A 25,671-nucleotide genomic window follows, 5' to 3' on the forward strand; every position below is an offset into this window, starting at 1 on the left:
AAATGTTTTTAAAAGTATGTTTTAGGATTTCATCCATTCAAGATACAAGTGGGAGAGAACTCCCCTGTACATTTCATTGCAATGGATCATGCACAACAATAGTAGCACTGGATGTATTAGGGTTAAAAAAAAAAAAAAAACTGAAAAAAAGTTGTTATTCATGTAGTAATTGAATTTTGTGCTAATTCTGCATTTCAGTGTGCCTGAAGAGTCCCAGGTGAGAGTCATGTGCAAACAGACAGGAGCAGTAGAGCGTCTCTCGAGTGTGACACAGATAAAGCAACAAGGAATCTGCATAATGTCAGACATAGATATGTAGGTTAAAAAAAAACAAACAATGGTTTATTTAAATGTGTAAAGTACTTGGGAGGGAAAAAGATTACATTGTATTATGGCAATACAGAGAGCACACCCTATAACAAGCTCATCTATCGAATGAATTCAGGCTACTCTTTTCCAGCTTCTCAATCCGCTCACATGGATCCTTGGGAGAGGCTTGCTGTTGCTTTCTCTAGGGGACTCCACACTACAGATGAGTTTCAGTCAGAATTTGCTGTCCTGTTTCTGTGTGTCAGACTAAGGAGCAGAGCATCATCCTCCCACCAGGGGAGACAGGCAAAATACGGCAAAAACTTCTCATGCACTAAGACCCTTTGTCATGGGTTGAATAAAAGTAACCTGATGGAACATCTGATCCTAGGACAAATTACCAGGCTGTCTGCCTTAACCTTATCCCACATGTGATTCATGACTGGGATAAGAAGCCTAATGCAGCAGAGACTGAGAGAGATATTATGATAGCTGTAAAATGCCATTTCCAGGCATGGCTTTTTATTTCAGATTCTTCTCAATCCAGTCTTTGAAAGGAAGAGCTTTGGTATAGCCACTGTAGAGTTCTAGGCTGCAAGATTTATCATAACCCCAGCTCACTAATCCCATCAGGTGCCACCTTAGCTCAGAAGATGCTTTTCCGGGCAAAGTTACAGCTGCAATCCCACCAGTCTCTGCAGGGCAGATATTAGAAAAGGTGGTGTGGTCTCGTTTGGCACAGAACATGCTGTCGGTGATGCTGACTTGTATCCCATTATCTTCATACTGTTGCTCACACAACAGTGAATCCACCATCCGAACAGCTCCCATGCGGATTGTGTCATTCTTGTATCCAGGATCTTTAACATCGGCCAATACTCTCCAGCCAGTAACCGTTATTTTTAAATCCTCTGCGGATGAAGTCAAGTCATGAGAAGATGACAAGCAAATGGGTTGAACACGACTGCTGATTCTGGCTTTGTCCAAGAGTTTTATGATAGCTATGTCAGAGTCAAGTAATATAGGGTCATAATTGGGATGCACTATAATGGCAGAAATCTGGGGAGCAGGAAAAATCATAGAGTTAACAGCAGTGGCAAGGCAACAGCACTCTTTCCACAGTACTATAATACATGTTAGTTCATTTTGCATACTTCTCCTTGACCTTCCAATCCCAATCTGTTTTTTCACCATAGTGTTCACTCAAATGAGAAGCATAAAAAGAGATCAAGCATCTTCTATTTTATTTTTTTTTTTATCTTGGGTTTCAATACAGTTTTTATGGCCTGAAACTCTTCCTAATGATGAGAAGTCAAGTTATTCTCATCAAAATGGGGAGTTAATGTTCAGTTCAAGTTTTTCCAGTTTGCTAAAAAGATTTAAACTGCCATGTTATCTTCAGCCTGGAGAATTTGAAGCAGTGGTGGGGGAGTGGGGGGGGGAGTGGCAGTGTTGTTGAATTGAAATGTTATTTTCTAATTGAAATTCAACCATCTTCCCACTAGGGAAGAATACATTTTATGTACTGGGGCTGAAGCTATACTGCTATTATGGTGGGGCTGAAGCTTTACTGCTATTATGTTGGGGCTAAAGCTTTACTGCTAGTTACCTCGATGAAAACACTACAAGAACAGATAGGATTCCTATAAGGAAATATTGTAAATAATATGCATTTCTCAAAAGGAAAAGTCTGAAAAAGCTGGAATTAGAGAAAGAAACTAAAAACGGGGGAGAGGGGGAAAGAATCAAATTAACTCTGATTTCTTGGATAAAATCTACTAACTCACTCAATACCCTGCCACTCCAGAAAAAGACACACACAGCCAAAGTTGCTGTATTTCTCCTCATTTTGACTCCAGCCTTTCAGTTCTACTTGAAAAACACAGGTGGTGAGCCTGAGGTACTATTTTTGGAGCTGGAGTCAGACACGAACTTCTTCTGAGTTTAGAGCTGTACAGCCTTGGGGCTGAGATGTGAAATGTGCTCATGGTATCAAACCAGGATCTACAGCACAAGTGTTTCCCTCATAAATAATGGTGATCACTTTTGACAGTAGCTGGCATCTTTTCTACTTTTTTTTTTTTCTGGCAATATCACTCAAGACTTTATGACCCATGGAACCTGAGCTGTTTTCTTAGTGATCTGTGTTAGGGGGTGAACATAGGAGTTGAACAGTGTCAGGGGAATTTAATGAAATGCAGCATATGCCCTCCTTGTGCCTTGTTCTGTCCTCTGAGTCTCTAGGTATACATTTGAAAGCACCATGTGTAAACCAATATATTGCTCTAAGGACAACCTTCTTCTCCCTCTGTAAGACATATGGGATCAGCATCTGCTTGTACTTATCATTTTCCACTCCCAGCAGACTTACCCGCAGGTTCTGGATAGTCTTTTCATCCCTGTCATCATCTCTATAGAATTTCCCCAGAACCACCTTAAGCTCTGCTGCCTTGAGCACAATGGTCTTGCCCAGGTCAGTGACACAGTGAGCTGCCACCACCACAGTGCGCTCGTTCACCAGAGCCCCACTGCAGATGAGGATCCAGGCCCCTTTCCGGAGACTGTTCTCCTTCATGCCGTTGGCTGTCCGATAGATTGCTGCTTGCCAGGGCCACCTCATAGAGGTCACTGTCTTCTGAAGGGTGATATTTTCTGCTTTTCCACAGACTGAGGAAACATGAACCAAGAATGAGGTAACACCTTTTTCCCACCACAAAATCTGAATGTCACTCTTGATTTCTGCTTGGGATGTGCCAAAAGAAACCAAATTGCAATGGTTAGCATGAGGGATAGCTCTCTAATTAACCTTTGTCTCCAACCCGTGAAATTATAATATAAGAGTATTTTATATAGTTTAAAAAAATAAACTTACAATTTTCCCCTTATTGTCTGAATTCCTGGATGAAGTAGGAATGTGGACTTAGCACTTGCTCAGGTGAATTTTCATGACAACCTTATCAAGCTGCACTATAATGAGACAACTGCATAAAGAAATGGAAAGAGTATCCCTGATTGACATATCCTCCAAGCTTTGCTGCTCCTATCTCCCCATCTGGAAGCAGAGGCAGCCTGCACAGCTGAGACTCCCTTATTTTCTAAGATGAATATACATCCTGTTCTCCCATCCCTACAGAGATGTGTGCATTCTTTCTGTCTTGGAGACTCACTTGGAATACACACAGGGGCTCTCCCACTCCATTTTCCTGTCTTCAGACAAGTCCTCCTGCTGCTGCCCAGGCGGCGGTAGAAAGGAGAAATGCACTCATACTGAAGCTGGGTGTGCAGATGCTGGTACCCTGGGGGTAGATCTCCAAACGGTGGTGCTGGCTTTTTGGTGGGATAGATGTCAAGCTTTTGCTTGCTGAATGCAGATGAGTAAAGTTGATGTAAAGGTGTTTCCCTGTTTCAAGGCACAAAGAACACAAGGTAATAATAATGATGATAATGATTATGATGATATAATAATAATTACGATTATGATAATAATAATGATGATGATGAGAAGAAGAAGAAGAAGAATAGTGATCATTACCATATCTTTATGACCAGCTGTGTTAAGTATCATTTAAAAGCATATCAAGTTTGCTTGTAAAAGAACAAGACAAAAATACCAATCCAACATGGATTAGCAGTACCCCCATTTACATCCCAGCTATTTTATTTACATATAAATATGTATATAAATATCCATTTGAATTTAAAAAACACATATGTTGATAAATTTTCTACTTGTGTCTTTTTTTTTTTTTTTAAATTTTACAGTTTCTGGATTGCAACCAGTTGCCTCTGAATGTGGAACAGCTTTTGCCATTCGCAACAGAACTGAGAGACCACATTTTTAGATAAAGAAATTACACTGGAAGTTGGCATTGCCATAATTAGCTCTAACTAGAGAAGAGATGGGCACATCTTTTCTCTAGTGAACATTTTAATAGGCAGAATCAGGAATTGATTCAGATTAAATCATGTTGATAAAGTTGCTTGATTTACCAGTTAGCAGAGATAATTGTCTCACCACAGAGATTTCATGACTGCAGTAGTTGCTAAGCTTCTATTTAGAAATTGTACTGATTAGCTGAAACATGACACATAATTAAAAAAAATAGATATATGCACCGGCCTAGATATAGACCATAAGCTTGATTACAGTCATACTTAAATGTTCATCACTTAGAATGTGTCCCTTACTCTAATGCTTAAAAGTACATTTCTACAGAAAAAAAAAACAAACCACCCCACTCCCAAAAAAAAAAAAAAATTTATGACTGAAAATTTCAGGAAGAAATTAACTTCCCTTGGGAATTCTGGTACTGTTGCATCCAGAAAAGCCATAAGAATGTGGTTTTTTCAAGTGGCAATTCCATTTTTTATCACAGAGAGACACAGCCTGCTTCTATCAGATAGAATCTGTGAGGCAGTACAAGACAGCACTCAAGGAAAGTTATTAAGAACAAGCAGAATGACAATTTTCTTATATTTTGGACAAAGGATGAGAGCTGCTGCGGTCATGCTTAGACTGCCAGGGTCCCATTCCCTACTTGCATGTGACCTTGCAGTAGTGTTTAGTCAACACTTCTCCTCACTATTAAGCTATGAAATGGAGATCCTACTTCAAGGGGTAAGAGTCAATACACATGAGGTGCTGCGATGATGCTATGGAGGTGGGGGCATGTATGCCATTTCATACAGCTCTTGTTAATATCTGAAACATTTAGCAGAGAAAGACCTGTGTTGAAAAGTTAATTAAGAAATTTAAGTAAGAAGAATCCCCTGATGACTAGTAAAGCCTCCTGATGGCTTCTCAGGGCCACCTCTACAATCATGCATCACACAGCTGGAGAGTGGGAGAGTATTTGGGAGGTATGTGCTTGCCTCGTTCCTAAAGTCTCTAGGCAACTGCTAGTAGTCATTGCCAACGGCAGGATATGGCTTGAGCTGGACCTTTATTCTGACCTGGTATGGTCATTCCTAAGACCAAAGATGAGGCCAGTTCTTGCACTGCATCTAAAAATAAATGAATCGTGTACTGGGAAAAAAAAAATAAAAAAATCTTGAAATGAGAAATCACTACTTAGACAAAAATGAACCTGGACATTGCAGCATCACTAATTCAGATTGGTCCTATTTCAGGAAATCAGCAAAAGGATAAGCTCAGACAGGGTCTGATATTTCATTCTTTACTCCCTCCTGTCCTACTTCCTCTTCTCTCCCCCATGCCCACCTCAAACACAATTTTATATCAATTGTGCTGTTTTGCTTTGGGTGGTGAAGCTTGATGGGAGCAGATTACATTGCTATACCCCCTTCTCTTCTTGTGTTCTCCCCACTCATTTCTTCATTAAGACAGCACATGTTCATGTTTTAAGTCACCTCATTAGCTTCAAGGAACTGCTCTCAGACTGTTCTCATAGCCAGCCACAAGTTTGCAATCCTAATTCCAGCATCATCCAGTAGTTTGCACATCTCTAACCATGCATTTCTTCCTGGCTGCCTCCAGCAGCTTCCAAACCTGCACTTAACCGGCCATCCCCTCCCAGCAGCTCTCATTGCTCCATTGTCAGTGGAGGCTAAACACACAGGGTGGAAAGGAGTCACATTTGCTCTTTAAACTGTAGTTGAGATACTGCATTCTCACCTTGACTGGACCTGCATTGGAAGCACTTTCTGTCTCACCAGGTCAGAGATCTTTGGCTCTCTGCAGGCTAGAAAAAATATAATGTTGCACAGTACTTTTCCACATTCACAGCTCAAGAGTTACGGTTCATGCACATTTCCATACTTTCCTCTTACTAGCTATAGTGGACTGGGTTAAGAAAAGAGGCAGTAAGTTACATATATTAAAATGAAGATAGGCCCTAAAAACTAAAGCACTGGAAAAAATACTTCCCCACACATCGCCATATCTATCCCATTTACAACAGTGGAAGCAACTGAGCGCCTTCTGCACTGGCACTTCCAGCCATGAAGGAAGATTTGCCCATCAATGTGTCTGAATGCCAGGTTTATACCACTACGGCTGATGATTTGGAATCTGAGTAAACTTTCACAATAATGGAATTAGACAAAAAAATATTTAATTTCCATCGTGTAGCCACACAAAGTTTATCCCAGTGACTCAGCATACAGAGAAAGTCTGTGAAATGTCACAAAGTGTCTGTTTGCTTGTGTACCAGAAGGAGCTGGAGACTGTGATTCAAAGGAACTCCTCAGTTACCTGACTATGCCCAAAATAACAGAAGGGATATCTAGGATTTCTGATTTTGTTTCTTTGCTTTAAAAGCTGGATAAAATATTCAGGTTTATCAGTTCAAATAACTGCCAGGATCATCTTCCTGCTGCTCACAGTGGAAGGAAAGGAATCTTGCAGGATTGATTTTATCTGTATGCCTGAGTACTTACGCTCTGTGAGATTTAACAATGCCCAGGTCTTTATGATTCCTGTATACGTTAACCTTTATGTCACTGTCAAAGTTCCCATCAATAAGGATATTTTCCATAAATGGTCATCATCCATAAAGATGCTTTCTACAAATGATTATATGTTACAGGGAGAGAGTATTTCCATCTAAAATAACAGAATAAAGCAAATTCCCCAGTGGACAGACATATTTCCTTATTTATCATTACTACCGATTAAAAAAAAATCCATTAAAATGTGTCAAACAATTGCTTTGGGAAAATTAATCTGGCAGCTCCTTAGCTAAATTCACTCATCCATTCAGGGTTTCCGACACACTTAGAGTAGCTCCAGGTGAACAGCATCATTCCTTTTCTAGCAAAGGATTTAAAGATGTGGTTTGTTGTTTTGATAAGCACATATAGTTTAAGCATGTCCTCAGGTGGTTTTCTAAAACAAACCTACAAGGGTGCAATCTACAGGCTTGTTTGTCCCATGACTGGGACTGAAAAGGATTGTGAGAGGAGAACTGGGCCCTATGAGAGCAATTATTTCCTTCTATTTCCATTTGCTCCTGATCTTTTATTTTGGTCTTACACAGGTCTGATTCTAGGAGGGGGGTAATAAAGGTCTCAGGGAACATTCCTTTACATGTTTAAAGATGGAAACCTCTTCTGGAATCGCTGGCATCTTATCTGGCTGAGTTTAGCAGCCAGTGAAGCTGGCAAACTACCAAACTCAGTATGAGGTGTCAGTGAGATGGGTTATTCTTAGCAAAAATGACTGTTCAGTAAGTGTAAATTATATAAAACAAACTCCAGTAAAAACATAGCAGCTTTTGTGAATTGTGGTAAGAAAAGATTGTAAACTACCTTTTATGCAGATTGGCTGCTTCCCTGACCATTCTCCGTCCTCTTGGCAGGTCCTCTGTTCATTCCCACTAAGAACATACGAGTTGTTACAAAAGAAAGCAATGACTGTGCCAATTTTTGCATAGCGTCCATTCAAGGCCCCAGTGTCTTCTACTACTCTTCTGTAGCCATTGAGAGGGCCACCAGGATCTGAGCAGTTTTTTTCATCTAGAACTAATGATAGGGGAAAAAAAATAGTAACCATTTTATCAGGTTCACTACATTACTTTTACCTATGAGATTGCTTGGCATTTCATTCAGGTTACACTTCAGTCTACACTTTAGCAAAGCTGCCTTTTCAAGACCTATCTGGGATCTGTCTTCTGAAAGATCAAAGAGTAAAGAAGAAATTATAATATACAGATGTCTGCTTATATACACACCTTAGCATCTTTAGTGTAAATGTAAGATTCTTTTACACTTTAGTGTAAGATGCTCAAATTGTTAAAGGCCTTAAAACATAGTTGACCATCCTGAAAAAGAACCTGGATTGTGTATGAAGTTAATTTCCCATCAACAGGGCTACTTCAAGGTCATCAAAAGATGGACTATTTGCAGAAAAAAGGTCCTTGGCATTCTTTTCCCTTTCCTGTATTTTCAGTACTGCACTGGACTTGGATAATTAAACTACTTATTTTTTACTTTTATGCTTGGTTGCATTTTGGTTTCTTAGCACAGAAAGAGAGATCTCAGGAACTCAGGGAAATATGGGAATTGAAAGAGAACATATATATACACATATATATATACAGATACTAAAAATTTAATATGGAAAGCTTAAGCATGCTAGGTTCTACCTATAAAATCACTTTTACTTCCTCCTTCCCAAGATTTTCCCCTTTCTTGTCGAGTTTTGTTTTGGTTTTTTTTTTCATCTAAGTAAACTTTTACTTTTGCCTAAATCTGGATGACAGTATTCCCTACGTGATGCTAATAAATGCTTTCATCTATATTTTAACTTCTCCACTTTTTCTATTTAGCTGCTAAAAAGGTATTTCTGTTTTTAGCTTCAGATTTCACCTCAATTTTCTTGTCAGGTTGACAGTAACATGCAACTATTTAATTCCCCTGTCTGATGTCTCAGTGCATGATAACCAGTGAACATCTAGGCTAGACAGCTAGTGTTGGTACAGCTCTGTTTATGGAGGGCTGAGAAGAGAAGGCTCCAGCAAGATCTTAGAGCAGTTTCCAGTGGCTAAAGGAGCTGACAAGAAATGTGGAGAGGGGCTTTTGACAAGGGTCTGTAGTGACAGGACAAGGGGGAATGGCTTTAAACTTACAGAGGGGAGATTTTGATGAGATATTAGGCAGAAGTTCTTCCACCCTGTTGAGGGTGGTGAGGCACTGGCACAGGTTGCCCAGAGAAGCTGTGACTGCCCCATCCCTGGCAGTGCTCAAGGCCAGGTTGCATGGGGCTTGAAGCAACCTGGTCTAGTAGAAGGTTTCCCTGGCTATGGCAGGGGGTTACAACTATGAACTTTGAGGTCCCTTCCAATTCAAACCAGTCTGTGATTCTATGATTCCATGATATCAATTGACCAGAAATGACTTCTTCATGTCCTTGCTTCAGACTCAGCTGCCTGCTGAGCCTCATTTCACAAAAGAACCAACTTATAACAAAGCACTTAAGCATTTATTTAAATCCCCGTGAATCAGCACAGTAACAGCATGCAGGTATGGCCCTGTCCTGTTCCTTTATCCTCATGTCACTAGCTCAGCAATGCATGGAAGCACATAGCTAACCAAAGTAGTACAAGCTCAATGAAGAGCCTATGCTCTTAGCATTGAGTATGTAATTCAAGCTAAGCATATATTTTGGTGCTTTCTTTAACAACACTGGATTTTAACATATGCTGATGGTTATATGTGTACTTAAATATTTTTCACATGAGTCATATTCAGAAAAGAAAGAAAACATCTCAACCTCTTCTTAAGCAGGAGGAAGGGAGAAGTAAAGCCCTGTCTCCTTTCAGTTTGGCTCCTCTGTACTTCACAGGCTCTCTCACCTGTGAACCACAAGTGATTGATAACTTGAGAGCAGCTAAAGACTACAGGGAATCATCCACAATATAATGCTTTATTTGCAAACTGCTCCCTGTCCAGAGGCATCATCTGTTGAGTGGAGTGCATGTTCTAAAGTGTACCTAAACTTGACCAAGTAAGTCAATGAAGGCCTTGTCTTATTTTATCCTATGTCTATCAGTAACTTGAACTTCCCTAAACTCAGGGTTATCACATTTTTTATGAGTTAAATACAAAGAGAAAACATCTGGGAAGGAGAGACCAAAATTTCATCTTCTAGCATTGCAACAGCCAAGTCCAGAGATAAATCTTTCAATAGGTCTTTAGCCAGCGACATCATGAAGCAGGAACTTAAACAGCTAACTGCAACTGGAGATGTTCTCTCTAGATAGTAGAATGACCATAGGTTGCTCTTTCAGATGAACTTATATACAGCCATTTCACAACACTCCCCCTAAATTTACACTGTTCGCCACAACACACTTGTAAAAGCACTCTTCCAATTGATACAATATTGGAATATGGAAATAAAATTATGCAAAACAAAGGAAAATTAAAAGTCCCTTTGGATGAGAAGAAGGGGCTTTGAATTTCACAGCTGAATGATAGGAATGTTGGCTTGCCCAGTCAGGATGAATGGAGGTTTCTCTTTTATCAGTTTTTATCTAGGGTGGGAATTCTGTTAAAAAAATGATCTAGTCTTCAAGCAGTAGCCCCTAATCACCTCCACAGAGTGCACAGGACTTGTGCAGAGAAGGTTTCACAGGTACATAGTAATGGAAGTAGATATTAATTGTTGCACAATGTCCCTCACTAGGTTTTAGTCTTATAGATTTTCAGACTGTGTGTAAGAAGGGCATGTGCCTAAAGTCTTTGAGGAAATTATTTTGCAGTCATTTGATGTTTCAGTCAGACCTTTATATAAGCAAGTCTTGCAGGCTTGGGCTCCATCAGAGTGAAAAAGAATCACTACTGCTTGTTAAAGGTAGACATACAAAAGAACATGTTAAGCCACAGTTCTACCAAATTTCAAGCAAAATTTGGATATTCAAGTTTCATGAGAATACATTGGCCAAAACATTTTATAAGAATGTTAAAGTGACCTTACCACATTCAGGATGATGTGTTGACCAAATCCCATCAAGCTGACAGTAGGCAACACGGCTGCCTTTTAAGCTGTAACCTGCGTTGCATATGAAGTAAATCTGGGCCCCGTATTTAAAGTCATCTCCTTCCACAATACCATGAGCGGGAGCACCTGGAGTCCTACACATCACCACTGACAGTTCAGATATTTCAAAAAAATCCACTTTATTACAAAAACAGGACTGTGTTAGGATTCTTTATTTAGCACATTGAAAAATCAATTAAAAAGGGCACACGAGTCAAAATTACAAGACAGGTATATGATGATCTTTAGAAAGTTGTTCAGATGTCAGTTCTACACACACTTACATATACGCCACTTTTAAAAACATATCTGGATCCATTCAGTTCAGTGAGGTTACTCAGAGTGTGATCATGTGCAGAAGTGTTTGTATCATTAGGGCTAATTTGCTCAAAATGCTCGCTTAACAGGGCTTTTGAACAAACTACCATGCTTGACCAAGAAAAGATTTAGATCTTTAAAAGTCTTATATTGAAATTCTTTCAAATTCCATTTTTATATAGTTTTTCAGATAACCTCACTGAAATACTGAAGCATATTTCTGTGGATCAATTATCAGAATGACATTAAAAAACCTTGATATTTACCAAACTGTGATATTTACCCTTTCCACAGGGTTTGCTCTATTGGGAAAATACTTACAGACAATGGTCTGTTTAACTACTGCAAGGAGTAAATATCAGATTAAATAGTGTAAGCAAGATTTCTCTGAGAGCATCAAAGCAGTCATACTAAATCAGAACAGAGGTCTGCCTGGCATAGAAACCTGTCTTCAATAGTTGTAAATAGTAGATTTGCTGGAAGAATATAAAAACAGAGCAAGCATATAGAATACTTTCCTGGCAGATTCTGTCAGCAGTCAGCAATCTGGGGCTGAAGGACTACCTGAACTACAATGGCATTTTTGCTATAACATACCCTGGTGATATTTTTCTTTTAACATTAATTTGTCTGAGTATTTTTTAAACTCACCTACACACTTGGTGAGAACAATGTGCTGTCGCAATGAGTTCTACAGCTAAGTGTGGTGTGAAACATATACTGCCTTCCTTGGTTTGGTTTCTAGCCTGCCATCTGATAATTTCATTTAAATCTCTACTTTTCTGTCATGAAAGACAGAGAATGTCCATACCCTTATTCACCTTCTCCAAGGTGCTTCTGAAAAACAATTTTCTGTATGTAGAAATTCTATGTATTCTGTATTTAGAAATTACAACAAAGTGGAAAACACAGGTTTTAGTACCTACGTAGTTATCCATCTCTCTGTGTGTCTCTGGCTTTGCCTGGCCATTCATTGTGGAAAATTGCACAGGAAAGGACCCAGTGCAAGATTTAAATAAGCCTATGGATTTTTTACCAGGGACCTGGGGTGCTCCACTGAAGATGAGTACTAAAGAGATCATCTATACTTTATGCTTTGTAGAACTTGACTTCTTCTGTCTTGCCTCATAGCTAGTTGCTTACTAACCTATAGACAAATTTTGATCCTTATGTTTCCAGATGAAAAACTTTTCTAAGGCCTCAGCCTTGTAATCCTTACATAGAAGATACATGAGCACATCTATTTACATGGATTGTGGACCATCCAATTATTCCTATAAGAAAGAGATTATTGAGTAACAGTTCTAAAGCAGCAACATTTTCAAGAACAGAAATTTCCCTTAGTTTACAGATTACTACAACCATCAAACAGTGAGTTGGCAGAATCCTTTGTGCACTAGCAAGCACAATTCTTGGAAGGAAAAACTAACATTGAAGCATTAGAGAAGGGCCCAGACTCACTGCTCCAAATCAAAACACATCAAGTTAGGGGAGCTTAACATTTCCTCTTGGTTGCAAGTATTCTGCATCAGTGTCATCTTTAGCAAAAGAATAATGGTAAAAATGCAACAAAATTAATTCCTAGCCCTTGATGTTTCTCGTGTGAAATATAGGCACATATACATATACATGCATGTATAGATGCAGATGTGTATACACAAGCACAAGCATAAAGGAAATTGAAATAAGGGCAGCATAGATTTTCTACATGTTTTAAATTCTCAGAGCACTTGTCTTTGCAGTCATGATCTATTCCCAGTCGCTCCCTCCAAATCTTCCTCAGAACTGAAATTTTGGGAGAAATCTTTGTAGAAATTCTTTTCACTACATTCATATTTCTGTCTTTCAATGTAAAGTCACACTCAGCTTGTCAAACGAGAAAATAAGATGATTAGAAACATCTGGGCACCACTCAGACTTCTCCCTTTTATCATAAATACAGGTTTTCTGGTGTGCCTGTGATCCAGTCCAGCTCTGCAGAACAAATGTTTTAGTGCTTTTGTGTTCTAGGTTCACCCTGGAAAAAATGTCACCAAGCTACACTTCTTTCTTTTTTCCTACAAACTGTAAGTATTTGTTCTTGGTCAGTCTCCTGTGTGATTAAGATATTTCATTTCTAGTCTTTTTGATTTGGTCTGGTTGGCAGACTTCCTTGAGATTCTATGACAGTGTGACCCAGCTGGAACAACTCTGGGTTTATTTATAATTTAGTTGCGTGCAGTGTTTTGGACACAGATTCATTTAGGACTGGAAGTATGGCCTAGAGTAGAGGAGATGGAAGCAGAAGGTCATGCGATACAATCATAGCTATAAAACTGTGGCCATGGATAAGTTGCTTCGTCTGCTGTATCTAGCAAATGAGAGCACCCCTTTCCTCACAGGGATGTTACAAGCTTAAGCTCATACTCACTTGCGTCACAGGGTCACTGTGGGGCTTCTCTGATGGTGAAACAGCTAAGTATTATTAATAGACATGTCCTTTTTGTTACCCATGCCTTTATCTCCTGGCTGGCTGTTCTCCTGTAACACAGGATCTTCCTTCATGGTTTGTGACGTTCTTTGAACTTTGCCCCTGGAGGCACAGCCATTCATTGTACTCTTTTCTTTGGATCATTTTGTAAGTCCATTCTCTCTATAAATTAAATATGGATTTGAATCTTGAGATGTTCTGTGCATCTCAGTACCACAGCTGAACTCTGGTTTTAGCTGTATTATCTAGCCTGAAAGTCACATAGTTACTCCAGTACTGGCCTCTAGTTCTTTGGTTTGAGGTCTGTAGCATTTTCCCCTCTTCAGTTTGACTTTCATTTCATCCCTTACACCTGATATGTTTCAGGCAGCTCTTCTACACCTTTTCCCTTTACTCATGAACTCTTCAGTCAATGGAGTTTTAAACAATTATTGTGAAGGGAATCCTAGCCCCCATGTGCTTCATCCAGTTCTCTTATCTTCTTTTTTTGTAGACAGCTTCCCATCAAGAGTGTGAATTTGACTCATTCTTACATCTTTCATAATGTGCAGTATATTCCGCTGAATTTTAGGGCAGCCTCCTTTGTTTGAGATATTTTACTGAAGTCTTTCAACATTGTCTTCTGGTCTAAAACTACATCAAACTCCCCAACAGATCTTTCTCATAAGTCAGAAAGAATATAAAAGAACATTTTGTAAATATGATTCACACCTAGCTCTGACGTTACCCTCTGGGTACACATACTAGACATAAAATCCAACCACCTGAGCTGACCCCATTCTCTTCAGTCTTTAAGCTCTCTAAGACTTTTGATATGATTTCAGGTTGGCTTGCCTAGGCAGGATGGGCCTGATCCTGCCACAGAATCATGGAATCGTGGAATGGTTTGGATTGGAAGGGACCGTGAAGCACGCCCAGTTCCAACCCCCTGCAACAGGCAGGGACACCCTCCACTAGACCAGGTAGCTCCAAGCCCCATCCAACCTGGCTGCAAACACTGCCCAGCTTCTCTGGGCAACCTGTGCCAGCGTCTCACCACCCTCACAGGGAAAAACTTCTGCCTGAGATCTCATCTCAATCTCCCTTCTGTCACTTTAAAGCCATTTCCCTTTGTCCTGTCACTCCATAGGTCTTATCATACTTAAGAGGCCTTATCAACATTTCCCTAGTGCTGATGCAACGCCCTCTGCAATTCCCAGTTTTCACAAGGTTAATACCTTACCTTTTCTCTAAGTGCACTTTGCAAAGCAGACAGAAGTAGAAGCAAAAAACAAAGAAAGCTTCAGAATTATCTTTGAAATGTACTGTGAAGTCTACAATACTCACCCCAAACTGTAGGGTTTGAGAGAACCCTGCCAACATGGAACTAAGAGTGTCAGGATTTCAGGTTGCAGCACTCAGTCTCTGCACCTCTCTCTGTCCACAGACAGAAGACAAAAGCCACGAGGAACCCAGAAAATGAACTAGGTGGCTGCAAAATTCTACTATGAGATGGCAATAGACAGCCAAATATAAAAAACATTCATTCAAGGTCTGCCAAAGAAAGGCTGGGTATCTCAGCAACTCCAAGAGGGTCAAGCTAATCCTATTCTTCATGCCATGGTGTCATCAGACCTATAAAGATTGTGGTGAATTTATACCTAGAAAACAATAGGAAAACTGGAGAGGTTTCAGGGAAAGGTGAAACTAATGTCACAGAAATACAATTTTGAGAGTGACTAAGAGCTAAAAATGACTACCCTGGTGATGCAAAAGTTAAAAAATACAACAATCTGAAAGCTAAAACCAGAAAGGATACAGTAAAATGATCTAAGGAAGACAAAAAAGCATATTCAGGCAGGATAAAGTTAAGAACAGGAGAATTCTTACTCTAGGAAAATGCTAGATATAGTCTCCTTGACAAATGTTTGAAAGGCATAGCAGGATATAAGTCTAATCTGAAAATTGAAACCCCACCTAAAAAAAAGCCTGGAATGGACTTTGGAGGGAACAGGGCTGCACTAGCAACTCATTATGAGCTGGAGAAACATTTTTGATTCAATTTTTCTGTATGTTGCTACACAAAATTTTTCCTGGGACATTCCACAATTAATCTTTCAAGGCATATATGGTCCGAGTTAGTTTTGGCCTGATACACCTCTGTAGAGATCATAAGAAAGCAAAGTAGGAATGTATAAGACAAGGCGGCAACAGGCACCTCTGACAGGAATGCTCAACTGTGACAGCCCAGTTGTTAGAATAAACCCCACAGATGCCTCAAGTCTCTAAATAACAAACTCACAGAGTCCTGATAAAACTTACTACCCTTCTGGCCTCTTACTTTGTTGCCTGGAAAAAAGAAACCAATATTTCTGTCTCATATGAAATATTAAAATAGTTCCACATTTCATAGACAACTTTCCAGAACTACAGGAACATGAAGTTCGTGAAATTTTAAGTAAAATGTTCCATTATTAATAATAACACTATGAATTTCTCTCTCTTTTAAATTATGTGTCATTCCTCAGATCCAAATTAGCTGCCATTTAGAAATAGTTTTCATGCTCATTTTACCACTACTGATATAAATTTGATGATCTTTTCAGCTACACTTTTCAATGTTCTTCGAATCCTGTCTTGATGGAGTTAGCATTTGCTTTTGTCCCAGGGTCCCTTCACTAAATGAACATCATTTTTTCCTCCTGCCTTCCTCTCATCCATTTCCTCATTAAATAATATATACCCCTTCACACATAATATATATTATCTCTAAATTCTGCACAACCTTTCAATAATACATCAGGTGTCTGAAATAAATCTCATTTCTCATTGCTGGTACTAATAAAAGGTTTACATTTCAGTTTTTGTCCCTGCTGAAATACTAGGTGCAAGAACTTGTAATTGTATGGAGCTTTGTTCTTAATTTGCTTACAGCATTTTTTAATACTGCTGCTGCTAAAGAAATTTATCTTGTTGCATATTCCCAAGTCAGAGTTTGGCTTTCAGGCTGACCCATGCTAATGTATATAGCACATTTTTGACTATTTTAACAGGTTGTTTAGCCTGGAGAAGAGAAGGCTCAGGGAGACCTTAGAGCAGCTTCCAGTGCCTAAAGAGGCCAACAAGAAACCTGGAGAGGGGCTTTTGACAAGGGCTGTAGTGACAGGACGAGAGGGAATGGCTTTAAACTGAGCTTTAAGGTCCCTTCCAACCCAAACCATTCTGTTATTCTATGATTTTGGATCCTAAACTTTGGGGTTTCCCGGCTCCATGGCAGTGGCTGGAGCCAGAGAACCTAGAAGCCCTAGAAATCACAGCTCCAAGATGCTGTAGCTGGAAGGAGTATAACATGCAGAGTATGTGGAAGTGATCTTACTTTTTTCTCTTTCTGGTTAAGAAAATAATAATAATTTTTAAAATGCAGCAGTATATATCTATTTTTAAAAACAAATTACTGCTATGAAACTGTTCTGACAGAAAACTCCCAGCCAGCTCTACCTACATGCACTTCAGGCAGCTCAATGGTATTCGCAGTTGCTGCCCATGGCCAAGCCAGCTTAAGTCAATCTTGGTATATCCCATCAGGTTTGACTTTTTACTCACAAGTCTCCATTCTTATCAAATTCTCTTTCTTGGTTTAACTTTCATTTTGAGGGAAAGTCTGATTCCATGACTACCTGAGTACCATTATGTAAATATATCAGACAAGGGAACAGCTCTTAAAGGTTATAATCTCTGTATTTCACTTTTTTTTTCTTTCTAAATTCAGTGTCTGTCTGAATTTTACTGCTGGGAAAGCTATAGCATGGAGATATCAAGTATTTTACCTGAAGGCAAACAGTGAGTGAGTGGCAGAGCTAGAAACAGTTCTATTACCTCCTGCTATTCTTAATACGTTTACATTTAAACTGACCCAGCTTTGTGCAGAAATCAACATTAAATAAATCAGAAAAAAAATCAGAATTATGAAATCCATACAGTATTCTCAGCAGCAGTTTTACACAAAGGTGATGGAGCCATATGGGAGCAGATGGTCCAGTGTATCTGAACGCAAAGCACAGGAGTTAAAGAGAGAACAGCCACAAACAGTTACTGCTGTGTACTGTGATGCCCTTTGCAAATGAGTAAAGAGTTTTTCTGAATTCAGACTTACAGAATTTGTTGTCTTCACCCATAACAGAGCTTATTTTCTAACCTCGGCCCATGAGCTCTGTCAGTCCATGTAAATCTCTGATATCATTTATTCCTATGCTTATCCCTTCTCTCCCCAGCCTGTGTCCACAAGGTGAAGATGCCTCAGGCTCTCACAGGGTTTGTTGGCAGAAAAGAGCTGACACGGGGGAGGACTCAGAGGGCTGTCCTGAGACATCATCCCTCTGCAGCTTGGTGCAGCAGCCCAGAGACAGTTAATGGCTGACACGTAAGCCCACAGAGGCTAACTTTAGCCAAAAGCATAAGGACATTGGCTGTCAAAATGTTTTTGGAAGGATTGTGTCCACAACAAGGGAATGAAGTGAGGGATTTCTGGAGGTCATGGCTCAGAGAACTCAGGAGAACTGCTTTTGTATTCCTTCTTATAAGCAGTGAGAAGGGCTGTCAATAAGGTATGAGTATGGCAACAGATTAAGTGATCTGTACAGCATTAGGAGGCATGAGTCCATCCTGCCATCCTGAGCCACTTGCCTCTGTGTAGGGCTGCCAGACCTGGATGTATCAGCTCACACACACTATGAGGCAGGAGCTCTGACTCCAGACTTATGCTCTGGGAGTCCCAGTGTTCTTGTCTGGCTCCTGTCTGCCTTCAGGGATCTCCACATGCAGGGATCATGGGCATATCATAAGTCTGCTGATAGCAACACTGGATTCATGGGGTCCTGCAGTGCCTCACAGAGCAAGCTGTGGTGGGAATGTCCTTCTGTCTGTGACACCTCTTACACTTTCCCTGAGCCTGCCATCATTTCAGCACGGGCTTTGTTCCTACTAGGAACTCAATTCATTTACACTCAGGAAAGAGCCTGGCATCTTCTGATATTGTCCTCAAGCTCTCCTGAATAAATGGCAGGAAATACTGTGGGATCCACCATAAGGACATTGACCTTCTCGCCACCACCTCCCTGAACCTCCTACCTCTCCTACACTGGAGAGCACTCCTGACTAGGAAGCCACATGCTGACAAGCAGCTCAGCTGCTCTCCTACAGAACCTGGCAAGAGCTGGATGTGGCTCGAGGGCTTAGCTTTGTGATGTGATCATCATTCATCCCCACTTCAGGAATAGACTGATGGGAGCTGAACTGCTTTGGAGTATGAGTGGTCTTGATCAGGACTCTCTGAAGCAAATGCATGGACCGTATCTGAGGGAGATGATGATGTTTAGCATGCTTGCTTGTCTTCTTTGTTACCCCTCAGAACCTTTGCTTCCTGGAGCTGGCTGGTTTTAGGTGAAAAAGAGTGTGGTTGCAATTTCCACAACCAAAAATCAGAATCAGGTGAACAAGGAAAGCCAGACATACTAGGGTTTGGGTTTTAAACTACTCTTTTTAAAAGCAAGGCTTTCAAGGCAAAGAATACATACAAACAATGCAGCAGATCTTGTACAGGAAAGGGCAAGAAAACCTCTGGTAGGAAGGTGGTCACAGTGATGGTAGTGTTTTATGGAATAAGGAAGCTCTTGGACTGCGAAGAACAAGGATGCTCTGAACAGCTACAGCCACACACCCAAGCAGCACTGCTCTGCTCGGTTATGCCTGTCACCACAGATGCCGCAACAAGTGCATGAGGTTTTATGAGAGGATCTCAGAAGTACCTTCAACCTCTACGTTATCACAGGTGCTTTAGCCAACAAGGCTAAGATGCTAACAGCCAGCTCCACAAAGGTGCCCATGTCACGGTGATTTCAGTAGCTAAAGGAGAAAACAGGTACCTAAATGTCACTTGGGAACTTGCCTTCAGTATAAAAGTCCTGGTAGAGTAACAAGGGTTATTCCTCAAAAGTGCCCCGCTGCATTGCAGTAGCTCCCATTCAGGTTGATAGTAAGAGAGGATTTTGGATGAAGTATCTCTGACCTCACTCACTGGTGTTTCAAAAGGGAGGAAAGTCTCTACCCTGTTTCATGCCACTTGTGATGCCCCAGGACACATTCTCCCAGCTCCATGCCCAACTCCAACCACAGCTCATGCAAAAACGCCAGGACAGACAATTCACCACAAAGATTTTTTGCCTTAATTTATCCCCCATGAAAGAGTCCTGGAAGTTCAAATCTTCTCTCATGTTTGCATTTTGCCAGTCCTCACATTAATCCTGGAAATGTCAAAGGAGGTCATAACAAGAGCAGCCAGCCCCAAGTACCAGTGATAGCAGATTTCCAGTCCTGCTCTCTGGGCCTCTTCGCTTTTGCAGTGGTTCCACCAGCTAGAAATAATTACACAAAACTATGACATAATCCCTACTGAAATCCAAATCTTTTCATTCCCTTCCAGCCAATTGAAACTCACCCCTGATGTTTTCCAGCTCTCTGCTCCTGTGAATGAGACCGTATCCATGTGAAAATATGCTTGGATCACCCACTGTGATTTATTCATCCGGAGGCAATTTGGAGGTTGTTGCTTACAATTAGCCACTTGATCTTTATCAGCATTGTTCTCAGCCCTTAAAAGGCTGTGTCTCTGGATGCAACCTTTCCGGTACTTGGATGGCCTATTTAATTATACAACTGGACTTGTACTTGCATGGGATACCGGAGGGAGTGACATCCTAATGATGCGCAACATTCATGTTCTCTGTCAGTGGCAAGAACTAATATTTAGAGTAAGTCCCACAGTGTGTCCCTTAGAAAACATCACAATATAGCACTGGAGGAGAGCACAGTCTGCTCAGGTGGAAGATTTTAGGGCTTCTCTTTTTAAGAGAAGCTGATGCGCTCATTATTCTACCAAATTACAAAGGTGAGTAAATCATATTGAGGTACTTCATTTTGGAGATGTCAGCTTTCCAGCTAAACAGGGAAAAGTCTAGGCAATTCTGGGTGAGAAAAACAGCCTAAAGAAATGCATATTTCTTTGACACAATGTTTGTGAAAGTGCATTAACTGTAAAGGGAAAGCACCATTTAATAACATAGACTCCCTCTAGCCTGGCTGACAAAGTAGTTTATTCATCCTTTTGCAGGTATGTGAGCTGGACTTCAGACAGAAAGGAAGATCTGGCATTGCCTGGAAAATTACCAAGTGCTGAGATGAGAGTGTAGGGAAAAAGGAATGGAACTAAAAGGCAGGGGAGTACTCAGGAAGCAGCAGGGCAATTTGGTTGGCTGTGAAATGCAGTTCCTGAGCTCTGGAAGCAACCAAGGAGTATGGGAGCCATAAGAAAGAGCAAGAGGGATATTGCCTCATTGTGTCAGCATTCCCACTGCCTGGGGCCATTCTTTTTGGCAGTGTTCGTATCAGCTGCAAACAGCGAGTAAGACAGTGAAATCATGCCCATGAGCACAACAAAGGGAAGTGTGTAGGGCAACGTCCCTCAGAGACATTTCAGTGTAAAATCTTCAAGGAGGAATGAAGCCACTGAATGAAATTTGTTGGGGGGGGGGGGGGGGAAGAATGAAACTGTCAGCTTTTAAGGTTGCTGGTTATTCCAGCAAACTTTCAAAGTAGTTTAAAGTTACCCCGAAGTACTGCAAGAGCATGCAGTCTTCATGCTCGTACCCCAGAAGCTACTAACGGTGTATCAGTATTCTTCAGAGTGGACAAGGAGTGGTTACTCCTTCTTACTCCTCTACTGCACTCTGGTGAGATCAATCCTGCAGTCCCGTGTCCAGCTGGGGGGGGGGGGGGGCAACAACACAAGAGGGATGTGGAGCTGTTGGAGCAAGGCCAGAGGAGGCCACAAAGATGCTCCAAGGGCTGGAGCAGCTCTGCTATGAAGACAGGCTGAGAGAGCTGGGCTTTCTCAGCCTGGAGAAGTGAAGGCTCTGGGGAGACCTTAGAGCAGGTTCGAGTGCCTGAAGGGGCCAACAAGAAATGTGGAGAGGGGCTTTTGACAAGAGCCTGTAGGGACAGGACAAGGGGGAATGGCTTTAACCTGACAGAGGGGAGACTGAAATGAGACATTAGGAAGAAGTTCTCCCGTGAGGCTGGTGAGGCGCTGGCACAGGCTACCCAGAGAAGCTGTGGCTGCCCCATCCCCGGCGGTGTTCAAGGCCAGGTGGGACAGGGCTTGGAGCAATCTGGTCTAGTGGAAGGTGTCCCTGCCTGTGGCAGGGGGTTGAAACTGCATAACCTTTAGTCTCTTCCATTCCAAACCATTCTGTTATTCTATGATGATTCTACGATTCTATGATTTTCAGAGGCCTGCTGGAACATATTACCCTAGCAAAATCAAAGGCAACAGCAAGGAGTTCATTTATTCAGCTTAGTCAGTTGGGTTAGACCCTTCATTAGGATGCAGAACAAACCTCTTCTTCTTGGCAGACAGGAACGAGAAACAGAATAAAAATGGAAATCGGATCTCAGCCCTGAATTCCCCATTCAGCACAAGTTCCTCTTATTTGCATAGGAACTCTAGTTCGCCTGGCTTTGTTTGAAATAAAGGTAACAGGAAATTTCAGAGCAGGAGGAGGTCAAGGTCACTTGCTTTGGGGCAGCAAGCCCTGGGAGGACTCTCGAGCCAGAACACCCCGTCCTAGGAGGAGGACAAGCAGAGAGGGAGAGCATTTGCCATGGGGTACCAGCAGTGCCATCTCTCCACAGCTGCATCTTCAGCAGGCAAACTCAACACTGAGACTTTGGAAAAAACCTTTCTTAGTCGGAGTTGAAAAAGGAGTTGTCACACTGTACAGTTATTGACAGTCTGATACTTGAGTGGATGTTTTTTAGCATGCAGAGCACCATGATGATGCCACTAGGTACTTTTTCCCTAATGTGCACCTTCTGAGGAAGTTGCTACTCTCTTTCAGGGCATCTCAGGCCAAGGAACAAGATTTTGGTTTGGGTTTAAATTAGTTTGATTGTAGGATTATTTCCACGAAAATCCAAAAAGCTCAAACAGAAAAGCCTGAGTTTGACCTCCAACACGTTAGCATGGCTAAGGGGTCACTGTGATGGGTAACCAGGTATACTGCAAATTCAGTTTAAGATCAGAAAGAAGCCTAAGATCTCACTCTTTTGGTTAGCATTTGTTTTACAATTTCACATAGGTTTGTTGTTTGTTTTGTTGTTGTCTTTTTTTTAAAATACAGTCTCTGAAGTGAAATCAGACATATTTAAATAAAATATTTTTTGCCCTGAAACAGGACTGAATGAAATATTAACAGCTGTTAGAAAGATACATGCCTGCATTTCACTTCATGCTGATGAAACCTTTAAATCACTACTATATAGTAAACTAAAAGATCATTTCCTGGATGCCATAGTAGAAGAGAAAAGAGACTGCTAGTTATAAGTAGTCTGTGCCTTTAATTATTTTATTAATATTGCAAATTGTAACTGACAGAGCAATTAGGGTTGAATACTGCTCCAGGAAAGCAGCTTGACCAGTGTTGATTATCCTGTTAAACAGGTGGAATGTAGTTTAACAGAGGGAAAACCTTGTGGTTTATCTCATTAAGGTGATTTCTGTAATTCCAATAGTGATTCCCACATCTTTAAAACTAAACTTGATAATGGACAAAAAGACACAGCTGCACTGGGATGGTGAGGGACTTGGAAAATGTCTGATTCTGTCATCAAATATCCATTGCTGAATTTGTTTAATTTGTCCTGAACGTATTCCTCAGTGAGATAATCCCACAGTCTCCCTTCCTCTGAAGTATGGCCCTTAGATGTCTTCACAACCCTTGTATCTCTTCGGGCAACTTCTGTCACACCACCTCAAATCTCCTATATGAACTTAACATTAAGGGGCTCTAATTTTCTTCTCTCTTACACTTATATTTCATCAACATAAATCTAATGACTTTAATGGGATTGCACCTGACTTGCTCCAAGAAAACCAGACTGAAAGAATCAGCCTTACAGTGTCTGAAGTCAGAATTGCAAAAGTGACCATTTTATGATTGTTTTCAGCAAAAATATATTTATTTCCCTTGGCTCCACTTCACAAGACAGTACTGTTGCTGCAAGACCCAACAGACAGATTCTGAGCATGACAGGATCTCCCTTTAGCATTTAAACTGCAGTGCTGTTCAGGAAACCACATGACTAATTTTTAAAGAATTATAGCCACAGGTATTTTTTTTCAGTTCTTCCTTTTGCTCTTAAAAAACAAATCAAACTTGAATTTTCTGCCTTTTTCCCCCCATATGCTGGAAAATACTTCAGATACATTTTGGCAAAGCTGAAGGAAATATCTTAAGAAAAAAACTGTGAAGCCAGAAAGAACAGAGATTTGCCGTGATGTTTTCCCACTGTGAGGTTTGCTATCCACATATAAGAAAAAAGCCACTGAACCCTTATCTATACGTTATGGAAGGCTGTTATATAGGTGCTGGAAAAAATATTTCATAATGTAAGCAAAAGGCAAGAATACAGCCACAAACATAAAGTAACAGTGTTTTATCCATCTGAACTGTTCTTTCACAAATCAAACTACAGGATTTCTGTCAAGTTAAAAATATCACTGTATGTATTTTTAAGTGTCTCCTCCCTTTTATTGTTATTACCTATATCCTCATGAAGTCTCATACTATTGTTTTTCAACTACCTCCTCTGTTGTTTGCTGCCTGCGATGCATGGGTGAAGTTTCTATTCTGGAATTACAAAAGAAAACTAGTAAAAGAATATGAGCTTCATTTCTTGCCTTGACTGTGGTGCAGAGCCTGCCAAAACTAGGGTTGAGGTTTGCTGGGAATTTAATTAATTTTAAATTTAGTTGGTTCTGAACCAGAAAGGAGAGTTTTCATTTTTTTAACTCTCTCCTAAAGACAGGAATTAATCTCACTGAGCAGTTGCAAAGAGCTGGGGAGTTTCCAGTCCCTAAATGACCTGCTAAACAACTTCTCACAGAGAAGAGGCTGTTAGCAGAAACACCTGCATCAGCCCCTCCATTTTCAGCAGCTCCTTCCCTAGAAAGCACATGAGGAATCTGCAATCTGGCAACGTGGCATGGCTGCTCAGAACCAGAACTTTTTCAGGCTTGTAGAATATGTGAAACTACCTCTCCTCTGGTTTGCTGGGAGAAAAGTCAAGTCTTATGAGCTACCCTGGATCTGTAGAAAGCAAAAGGTCTTTTATCTCAAAATGCCCCATACAAGGAGGTATCATATCACTATGATTTAACTCCCAACAACATGAAAGGAATTACAGGGGAGAAATCCATGCCTGACAATGGCATGTGTGGATAAAATATTTTGAAGCAGTGAGGTTTGGTGCATACTGGCTGCTCAGACATAGAATTGAAAACTCTGCAAGCTGTCAAGGTATTGTGTGACTTACAGCCAGAGTAATGCCACAGCAGGGTACAGTAAGCCATGCTTTCTGTCTTGGGCCAGATATGATCCCAAGTGGATTTCACTAGCATTACAGAAATCCTCCAGAGTCAGCTGGAGGATGTATATATATGACTTTATATATGGCACAAGACTCCTTTCAGCTAGTTGAGATGGCATAGCCTTTATCATGGCATATATTGCACAATTCTTACTCCTTGCTCTTTCAAACCCTGTTAGATGAAGACATTTGCTTAAGCATGAGGAATTAAATCACTAGAACAGACAATTGATTTGAACTCATTTGCATGCAGTTATTTTACAACATGCTTGGCAGGACGAAACCAAGTTTACGACTGTACAGACAGTGAGAACCACCAATGCAGAGATAATCTACCCTTTTTCATTTATTTTGGTCCCAAATCTGTTATTCATGGTGCCAGAATTCTACCTCTCAGGTGACTGTGAGGGAAGCTGAACTCCCTAGGATTGGCTCTGGCTAGAGCATTCAGCACAGGGCTCAACCAGGGTCAACAGCTGATCCACACAGTGGAAATTAGCATGCAGATATATCTGTCTGATAATGCTAGTCCATTACAAGATTTCTTGTGTGTTGTTTCCCAGTTCCAATTCTGGTTTACCTTTTTACACAGCTATAAAGCTCCAAAACTATT

At 40.7% G+C, this 25,671-nt stretch overlaps 1 protein-coding gene across 4 annotated transcripts in view; it reads right to left on the bottom strand.

Annotated features, from left to right (window-relative positions):
• Positions 1-314: 314 nt before the first annotated feature.
• PAMR1 (peptidase domain containing associated with muscle regeneration 1) overlaps positions 315-25,671 on the bottom strand; it is a 51,374-nt gene continuing 26,017 nt past the window's right edge. For 2 of the 4 annotated variants that reach the window (XM_062620264.1, XM_062620263.1), the window contains exons 7-12: positions 10,748-10,948; positions 7,579-7,791; positions 5,945-6,011; positions 3,477-3,709; positions 2,681-2,976; positions 315-1,368 (exon numbers count right to left, since the gene is read on the bottom strand). In XM_062620264.1, the coding sequence (XP_062476248.1) occupies positions 832-1,368; positions 2,681-2,976; positions 3,477-3,709; positions 5,945-6,011; positions 7,579-7,791; positions 10,748-10,948 (1,547 nt within the window). In that variant the 3' untranslated portion in view covers positions 315-831. The remainder of the gene's footprint in view (positions 1,369-2,680; positions 2,977-3,476; positions 3,710-5,944; positions 6,012-7,578; positions 7,792-10,747; positions 10,949-25,671) is intronic. The other 2 variants (XM_062620265.1, XM_062620266.1) reach the window with 2 other exon arrangements.

This window comes from Pezoporus occidentalis, unplaced genomic scaffold (assembly GCF_034315485.1).
Source record: "Pezoporus occidentalis ecotype Australia unplaced genomic scaffold, CSIRO_AGI_Poc_V1 ctg22, whole genome shotgun sequence".
Lineage (NCBI taxonomy): Eukaryota > Metazoa > Chordata > Aves > Psittaciformes > Psittacidae > Pezoporus > Pezoporus occidentalis.